Here is a 10,308-nt window from a genome sequence, read left to right as displayed (position 1 = left end):
TGTACTGGTATGTCCAATTAAAGGACCTTTTGTTTTACTCACCTTCTTCAAAAAAAAAAAAAAAAGAAAAAGAGAGAAAAGGAAAAAAAAAAATAGTAAATCGTGAAAGTGCTTCTTTATTTTCAGAATATTTAAAAGAGGTCAAAAAATGTCTTCCTTTATCCTTTGGTGACCTTGAAAAAAAATATCTGACAAGCTTCAATGTGGGTTACATGTAGTTTCTAAAAAGGGAGGGATTTTGTTCAGAATAAAAATTAAAAAAAAAATAAACTTTTAAACACTCTGTTTGTAATATGCTTTAACAGGCACAACTATGATTGCTAATCTTAAGCCTAGAAAAACTGTGTACTTAAAAACATTCACGTAGCCTCTTTTTAATGTTTACTGATTATCCGGATTTTCAGTTATCCAGATCAGTTTTGGTCCAGATAATTGTCACTCTACTCTACATTATGTCAAATATTGACTGTAATCTTCATCCTACATTAATTATTTCATATTAATTTAATTAGTTAAATTTAGTATTAATTTAAATAATCTGTAAAGCTACATGATATTTTAATTATATATTGAAAAGAGTTGAATAAATTTATTTTATTTGGAATAAAAGCACACTATTTCATAAAATTTAAATGTTTATTAAAATGTTTATACAAGTGAGAAGGTATACAATAAAGTGGTCCCCTCACCACAATTTTGAACATATAGATATTTTTTTTTGCAACAACATGTATAATAAAAAGCAGCATAAAAATTGCACTTTAAGCACAATTTTTATCACATAAATATGGAATGGTACTTTTAATACACAAAAAAAAAGATTTATTTCTTCCCCCATTTCTGAAATACATGAAAAATAACATTCGATATAATAATTTCCGTATTATTTCTTTCATTGAGCATGATGGTACAATTGAATTAAACTTAATAGGAAATGTTATTAAAAATTCTTTTTTTAACCTTAGTTTCTATTTTTACTTTTTAAATATTCACACTTTTGTTTAAGTATTGTGTTCTTTTTTTATGTGTGTTAAGGAAAATTTTTTTTAAGTGGTTATTTTTTTTAGATTTAGTATTTAAAAATTCCTTCATGAATTACATAAATTGTAGTTATTTTATATTAGAATTTTATCATTAATTTACATATTTTTGAATGAAAAGTCATTTACTACAAGCATAAAAAGGCATTTAAATTATAGATTTGAAAAATAATCTAATAACTGTACAGTCAACTTAAATAACTTTTTTTTTTTGTCTTTTCTTCCAATGCTTCAAAAAAAAAGAGAAAAAAAGGCGCGAATAAAATTTGCATAAATGTACTTTTATTTTTCAGTGCAAACTAAAATTTTTTTTGTAACTTTAAAATTTTAAACATTTATCAAGGTAAATTCTAAATAAGTATGGTATTAAAGGGTTTTAAATACTGAAAAGAATTTTTCGAAACATTGAAATGTCAACAAATTTTGAGAGGATAACTTACGATTACTCTGTGGTGAAGTTCTCTTTTAATTATTTGTTTGCATTTTGATAATTTAACATTTTTCAGAAATTCAAATTTCATGACTTACTTTAGGTTTGCCTGAACTCACTTTTTCTATACATTAAGTTTTAAATTAGTGATGGAGGTGAAAAAGAATTTGTGAGAAAAAGTTAATCCTGTGTAATAGCATAATCTTAAAACCACCACACTCTAGGAGTTCTGTAAAATTTTTCAAGACATTCAAGTGTTAGACAAAATTTTCCTTGCTGTATCTATTGTACTTGTAGAATAACACAAGTGATACTATTTATGTTTGTTACAAGAACAAAAAGCTACTAGCTTAAAATTTAGAAGAACACAATGCATTAATGCACTTTAAACATCTCAGATCACAAAATGCAGTTACTGCATTTTAAACATCTTACGTTAATTTATAATTTATAGACAAACAACTTTTTGCTTTTTTAAAGTTATATATATTTTTTCCAGCCAGCTTAAATAGTATTATATATATATATATATGCACTCGAACCTCAATTTCACGAATTTTTTAATATCTCGAAGAAGAAAAAATTCCCTTCAAATTTCCTATACAAACGTGTATGTTAAAAAAACCTTGATGTCTCGAATTTTTTTTCTAATCCCTCGATAACTTGAATTTTTTTCCATAAATAGTGTAGATTTTTTTCTGAAAATAATAAAATATTCCAAAAAAATTTTTAAGAATAGAAAACTAATTCTCATAATCATAACCAATTCTCAAACAAGCACTGCAGTAGACACTGTAAGGAGATTTATTGAGAGACAGCCGAATATATCGGAGGAGACATTTAAAGCTATAGTCCACTTAGAAAGTTTTATAGACAAACTTTCTTACACATCTCTAAAGCAAACAATTGAATCTTGTAAAGTTCTCTTGAATTGAATCTTGTTCTAAGTGTAAAAATTGTTTTTAGGATGAATATGGAATAGTAAATAAGGTATGTAAAGAGCATTTTTCTTTATTCTAACATCGATAACATGCGATTTTCGATATCTCGAATTTTTTCTCCTCTCCCTTCAAGTTCGAGATATCGAGGTTTAACTGTGTGTGTGTGTATATATTTATATATATTACAAGAAATGTTAGTGCATTTATTCTAATAGGAGAATAATCAAGAGATTGTTTTATGAAAAATATTACTGTTTTTTTTTATTTCATTGCATAATTAATTTATTATGAGAAACTCAGTCTTTCAGCTCTCCTTTTCCAGTGCTAATTATGAAATAAATTTTGGTTACTTTAATTAAAATAATTTGAAAATAATTAAAGGTTTTTTTTTTAAAAAATTGTGAAAATCATTATATGATTAAATAGTATATCATTGTATAGTTAAGACATATTAAAATAAATTAAATTTTCAAGCAAAGCATAACATGAAAAGATTTAGTGCACTTTTACACCTTTGATTCTCCTAGCCAGATTTCAGATGATTTCATGGCTTATTTACCTATTGTAACTCTGTTTTTCAAAAAATATGTAAATTTGTCACTGCTTTTTCAGGCTAGCAATGTTAGGAGGCTACTTCAGTTGGTTCCTATCACTTTGGTATATTAGAACCCTAATTATAATTGACCTAAATATTTAATAAAAAAGTATGTTTGATTTTTTATACCTTCTAAAACTATTTTAAACTTTAAAACTATTTTATGTTAGTTATCAAAATTGACATAGTTTGCACGAATGATTACAATTTTATCTTAATCAATTTGAGGAAGGACAATTAAAATTCAATATTAGCATCATCAATGCTTACATATATTCAACTTACATATTATATGGAGTTTTATCACAGTTATAATTTTTCTAAAGTTACTATATATGCTCGTAAAAAAACTCTAATTTTTCTGTAACTAACTATGGTGAATATAATTTAGTCATAGTTAAGCTAGTTCTTTAAACTGTAACCAGCAAAACTGGATGCATTTCCATACGTTATACAAGCCTTGATAAAGTTTAATAATTGATGAGACATCTTCATTTAAACTTGCACTAATAAAAACTGTTAAGCATATAATCTTTTTATAAAAAAATATCAATTATTTCAGTTTAAATTCGAGTATATACAGTCATTCTTTGTTATAGCTTTATTAAAAAATATTTTTTTTGTTAGAAAAAATGATATAAAAACTGTAAGGCATATCACCAAATCGTACAAAACATTTTTTTTTTTTTTTATAATTTCGTTTATTAGTGACAATTTTCAAATTGCTTCCCTGTTTTCGAATCTTCGTCCATTCGTGCTTTAATTTTATTGCAATAATTAACAACTTCTCTTCGATTGTTCGAAGTTCATAAAGTAGTACAGTAGAGAACCGATTATCCGGGACTATCGCTATTCCGGATAACTGATTTTTCCGGTTTTCTGAATCGCTACAAAAAGCCGTTTTTTTAGTGTTAAACCCAACTAAAAAAAAAAAAAATGTTTGGAAATAATCTTAAAAATAAGAAAAAACGATGAGGTAATACACTAATAATTATTCCTGAAATGATGGTAAGGTAAACATCTTTCAAAAAAGAAAGAAAGATCCTAAAATCTTATGAGGAAATTTTTCTTTTTTTTTTTTTAAATTGCAGGAAAATTTATCGAATTTCGTTCCGCTTTTTTGGTTTTCCGGTTTTCTGATTTCCGGATAACGGGTTCTGTACTGTAGGAGAATTTACAATAGTCACTTTTCAAGTCATTACTAAACAAAATAAAAATTTTCGAAACACTAGCACAACTAAATTCAGACTTTCAGTAAGCTATTACTGTAGTGATGCAAGTTACTCTACATTCTCGCAGAACTGTCGAATTGATAATTGCAAGCAAATGAGATGATTATGATTAAAGCATCTGTAACACATAAATTATGCTTAGTTTCCAGCTGTAAGTGCATTAAGCAAGTACATAATTACATTTCAGCAATGATCACTTTATAATATTTATTCTCGTATATAACTATAAAGTCTTGGAACACAATAGTCTCTCAGTGAAATGACTGTGATGGTTTATTGGAATGAACATTAATTAAATATTTACAACAATGAGTCAAAAGGTGCTTATCTCCATTGTCAAGGTCACTATTCATTTCTCTCGTATAAATGTCCATACCGTATTGTCCATCATCATTGAAATTCAAATAGAACGTGACCAAATCATCTTCCACGGACTGTGTAACGTTCTTGGACAACCGTTTTTCCTCAACGCCATTTTTGTGAAGAGTAGCCATGAAGTCTGTCAAGGGCCTGGACATCCTGAACTGAATTTCGAGCTCTTTCGGTGCAAATATCAGGGCATCCTCATGGGTAATGGGTACCAGACCAAAAAGTCTGGTAGCCTTCATGGGTCCCCACTCACCGCTTGCGCAATCCGGAAGTGGTACCATAACAGTTTGAAGATCATCGCACACTATCTTAAACTTGCAGACACTTTTGAATTTCATTGGTTCTCCTGTGAGGTATTCTCTTGGAGTGACAGCATTCGCAAAGATGTCAAGCAAGAGGGCTCCACTACAGGGCGCATGGACTCTGAATGCCACTATGTTTCCCACTACAGATTGCATTACAAACCTCTTGAGGCTCACTGCCTCGTATGTATCCACGTCGGTGTCATAAAATTTGAGGTTGTAGTGGAATATTAAGCTAGAGGACATTCTGGATGGCATTGAGATTCGTACAGTTGCTGCTCCAGTACTGTCTGTATTTAAAACTGCTCTTGTCTCTTCATCTGGGAAGTATAAGCCGTATCTGGAAATTGAAATAGACGTTTTATTTTAATGGTGGTATTTTAAGTGTATAATAAATATATATTTTTTAACGTAGCAAATAATAAAAATGTGCTTCAAATATTCTTTTTTATTAATTTTTTTAGAAAATTTTACTATTTTGCAAGTTATTTATTCATTAGTATTTATCAAAAATAATCATATTTCAAGTTAGAAAAAGTTACCAAGTTTTTTTTTATTTTTAAAATAAATATTAAAATTGTAGTTTTCATCTAATAGAAAAAAAAAAATTCTTAAAACAATCACGAAACTTCCCTGCCTTCCAAACATAGCTTATACAAATTCAAATATACATATATTGACAGACATATTTTTTTTTCTCCTGAAAAATTTAAATAATAGGTTAGAGAGCTGTTTTTGACTCTCCTGCATAATTCTGATGACATTTTTTGCCTATCGTGCTCAATTCGAATATCTGCATGAAAAAACGTTTTTGTCTCTCCATTAAATTAAAATGTCTTTAGTATCTTTTTAGTTTAAAATGTTTGTGTGAGAAATGTTTGCATGAGAAATGCTTTTTCTCCCAAAAGTTTAAAATACCTGTAAAACAGATTTTTTGCTTCACTTGCTAAATTTCTGAAAATGTATTGAAATATTTTAAAAACTGAATTGGTAAATAACTCAATCTATTGGGGCATATTCAGATAGCAAAATAAGGTTTATTTTCACTCAAAAACCTTTTAATGTAAACCTAAAAAGGTTTTTATGCGGTTTACGTGTAAACCTTCTAAGCTTAAAACGAGATCTGTGACAATCTGCTCTATTCCACGCACATTACCCTAATCCAAAACCTTGGAAAACAACCTTCTATATAAAAACCTTAAATCGAGGTTCACTTAGGGTTTTCAAGCTTGAAAAAATCCTTTAATTAAGCCAGGCTCAAGGTGAAAATAATCTTAAATCTAGGTCATTATAAGGTTTCTTTTCGCAAAGTCTTGTATGCTCAGCTAAAATTCACATTGTCATGAAATTTTAATGGACGATGCAATTTGATCCTATCGCTATAGTGTGACGTCAGCTAAAACGTCATACCATAAAACGTTTCTTAGGACAAGCGCCTTATCTGGGCGTCAGCGGAAAGATGACGTAGAGCTGACGCCAAAAAAATTCTTTTTTGTTAGCTCAGCGTGAGCAGTCGGTCCAACGCAGACATTATCTCTCATTGCGCATGCGTTAATAACGTAAAGAAATATTTATTTTGAATTTGTATTGATTTTGTTATTGTCGACCAGTGTTTTAGAGAACAAATAATGACTTTGTCCAAGAAAAAACACATTATAGCTGAGCTAAATGAAGAGTGCTATGTTTAATGAAGAACCTATGTTTAATGTCAAAATCTTGGCTGATTTCAATGTGCTGTTGGATGTTGTCCGCCATTGCTTCTGTTATTCAACGTCACGTTGTAATCCAACTGCAGTTGAGTTGGACGGCAATTGTAGTTCAAGATGAGCGTTCGATGACGTATGCTATCAAACTCACAAATAGACCAATCAGAGGTTAGCGCTGATTTCCAGCTGACGGCGTCCTGTCCGAAGAAACCAGGCCTTAAGTGACAATACTTTTTAAAAAAACTTTAAGATATAATTTTTAATCCTTTTGGGATGAAAGGTTTAAAACTGCAATATTTTTGCTTCATTGAAAAAAGGTTTTTAGTACAAACATTTTCGTGACAATTGAAAGAAAATTTCGACGCAAGGTTGCCGTAAGGTTTACATGCTTTATGGGCATAGATTGATTACTGCCTCTCTTTTTTAAAAACTATAAGTAGAATTAAACAAATTTATCAACTGACCTGAAAAACAAAGACCGGACAAATGGTAATTCTTCAAATTCAGCTAGCGTAATAGGCACTTTGAGTAATTGCCATTCTTGTTGGAGGGGGAAAAATTCATAGATGAATTCTTTAGGATCCGTTAGGAAGTAATGGTCATCATACTCGTATCGAAGACTGTCCGATTTTCCTCTGCTGCCAGGTTTTGGAACCTCTTTTGCATTGACTAAATGCCTGGCACCCCAGTTGCATTGGACGAATCTCCATGCACCTGCCACATAAACAGCATTCCAGGAGTTCCGGAAACGATTATCCTCGAATTTAACACCAGGTTGATATCCAGCACTTTTTGAATATCCTTTAATGACAACGCAATGGAGACCAGCATAACTGTGGAGGTAAAAAGTACATTAGTTTGATGTTGTCAGGGCTGAATTTTTAACGTCAAAAACTGGTTTAAATCGTCATAAACTTAGGAAATGAGAAATTGTAGAATATGTATGCAATTTCATACCAAAGTCAAAATAATACCCTCTATACCAATTTCGAAATTTTTGTAGTTTTAAAAAATATTTTTCCTGTTATACCTAAGATATAATATCAACGTTGTAATACATTAGATTTAAAAGAATTTTGGTCACCAGTGCATATAAATTATTTAAACTGACGTATGAAGTGCTAGATACAAATGTTCTAATTCTAAAGTTCTGATAAGCGTTTTAAATATGCTTATGAAGTATAATTAGGCCCTGGATACAGTATTCCATTGTTACGTAGGAAATATATTATTTCAGATGCAGTATCCGATAGTTATAGCAATATTTTACTACAGATAAAGTATCCCCTCGTTATAGACAATATTATCTGACAGATAATAATTGCATCGTTACCTGAATATTTTGCCCCTAAATCTGCCCCAAATAGTTCATATTTTGTTTATTCTATTCTCAACGTTAATCTATTGAATTTATGTTGCTCTACAACTTTCTCATATATCGTACCGTTTTACTAAGTTAGTGGTACAAATTCAGGAGTTATACCGCTAGGTAACGTCATGGAGTTACTTATAGCCATTTTTCTACTACTTTCTTTCCATGATTATCGCTGTTCGAAGGGGAAAGAGAATCGGAGATATTAGTTCGCATTCTGTAAGATGATAAATAGGGACTCTAAACTATTATCGCATAATAACAATCGAAGATAAATTTTAATATTGTCCTTAAAAAAATACTTAAGCATCTCGACTGACTGCTTTCTAACACTTTATTGCTTAATTTTTAAATTTTGTTAGTTTATAGCAATCTACAAGATTGTGGGCGGTTTGCAACATCTAATTACATGTAGAGTTTAGAGATGAAAGTTCAATAAAACTTAAAGCTTTTCCTGTATCAAATGATTAAGCGTAAGAAAATTCTTAAATTCGTGTTTTACATATTAAATTTATCTTTTACATAAAGTATTGCGAACTACACCTGTGAAACTATTTACTAAATAAAACATGTTTTTATGAATATCGTATTTCAAAATTGAAAATTAGAAAGTGATTCCAAGAATGTGTAATTTATCGCATTTTTAAAAATCTTTTTCTACCTAATTTTGTTTTCATCTCTCTTTATTTATTTATTTTTAAAACTAAATTCTGATAAGATGTTTTACTGGTTGCAAATTATTTTGCAGTTACATAGTTAAGGCTTGAATGTGACTTATAACATAAAAGCTATTTATAACTTATTTCTTAAAAAAAATTCATTTAAGAAATGCGCCATCTATCTCCGTTTCTAAATCGTCTGCTCTCCACATTTCGTTCTTTTTTCAGTTAAAATAATTATATTTATGAACTAACTAAAAATAAATCTATTTAAGTGAAATATAGTATAGGTTAGAAATTATTTTACATAAAAATAATTTCTAGCCCTTACGATAACCAAGAAAGAAATTATTTTATTTGAGGTTAAATGCTGTTTTATCAATGTAAAAGCTGTATATGTTTATCAATATAATCAACTTTATCAATAAAAGCTGTTTTTAATATATTTTTTTAAAAGAAATGAAACATAAAGTTTTGAATTTTTTAAAATTAGAACAACAGCTTTAAATAAAAAATACTTCAAAATAAGAATTTCCGACCTAAATTTTGTGTCTCATAAAATCACAAAATGCTTTTTACCTGCACAATCTCTTGAACAAGACGTGATAGCTCTCTGTTCCATGCTTGATTCCACGAAGAATACCCATAGGTGTGTCAGCATTCACGTTGTCGTCGAACGTCATGGTGTTTAGGTTCTTCACTGTTATCCAACGAAAGATTGCTCTGCATAAATATTTTAATTTAATAAGTGCAAAAAATCTACAGTGATAATAAGAGAGTCTGTTACCGCATCTACAGAATCTGAACTTAGTAAATAAAATAAGCAGATCAAGGTTACGCGATTTTCCTACCCTCCACATTTTCCCTCTCTCCGTTACCATGGTTATGACGAATCTGGCTCACCCCTTAGAATCACGGTTGAGTAAGAAATCGGATTTGTCGAAACCATGATAACAGAGAGAGGAAATGTGTAGAGATTGGAGAAATCGTGTTACCTTGAGACTCCTATTCTATTTATAAAGTATATAGATCGGAACTTAATTAAACATTTTTACGAGATTTTTCAAATTTTATTTTAAGGATGATGTTACTTAAGAATGTATTTATACATACACATATTTATGAAAGGTTTGGAAAAAATAATAAGTCACATTTTCAAATTGCACTGGGAAGATTTATGAATAATTGGATGGGGTACTTTTTGGAATAATTTTAAAAAAACTAACAATTTTTATGTAAGCAACCATTTATGTCTGCTTATTGTGCTGCTATTTATAGTGAATCTTAAAATTTTTTTAAGTATCTATTTGGAAACAAAACATAAAAATGTCCGATTTGAAAAAAAGTATAGTTAGTTGCTAGATTGCCCCATATATGTCAAAAGAAGTTTATCAGAATTTTTTTTTAAAATTCTAATACACGTTTCCAAGAGGTTTCTGCCTTGTGTGAAATCTTTTAAGGTGACAAAGGGCTTTCAAATTTTTTTTTTGAAATTATGAAGGGATTTGCTTGAAATTTTCAGGATACATTTATATTGCTAAAAACAACTTTTATACAAAATTTCAATAAAATATTTCAAAATTTAAGAAATTAAAAAATTTAAATTTTTCAATTTTTTATGTTTTTTTATATTACTCCTCGCGTCTGAAATTTTGTCAAAAT

At 29.2% G+C, this 10,308-nt stretch overlaps 1 protein-coding gene across 1 annotated transcript in view; it reads right to left on the bottom strand.

The window, feature by feature from the left end:
* Positions 1 to 3,682: 3,682 nt before the first annotated feature.
* Hil (peptidase hillarin) overlaps positions 3,683 to 10,308 on the bottom strand; it is a 67,019-nt gene continuing 60,393 nt past the window's right edge. The window contains exons 7-9 of the mRNA XM_087164577.1: positions 9,226 to 9,369; positions 7,080 to 7,448; positions 3,683 to 5,249 (exon numbers count right to left, since the gene is read on the bottom strand). Of these exons, the coding sequence (XP_087020703.1) occupies positions 4,490 to 5,249; positions 7,080 to 7,448; positions 9,226 to 9,369 (1,273 nt within the window). The 3' untranslated portion in view covers positions 3,683 to 4,489. The remainder of the gene's footprint in view (positions 5,250 to 7,079; positions 7,449 to 9,225; positions 9,370 to 10,308) is intronic.

Source organism: Parasteatoda tepidariorum, chromosome 5 (assembly GCF_982258835.1).
Source record: "Parasteatoda tepidariorum strain Cologne lab strain chromosome 5, Ptep-v5.0, whole genome shotgun sequence".
NCBI lineage: Eukaryota > Metazoa > Arthropoda > Arachnida > Araneae > Theridiidae > Parasteatoda > Parasteatoda tepidariorum.
Note: the sequence above shows the minus strand (reverse complement) of the source record. Positions and strands in the feature narration are given on the sequence as shown.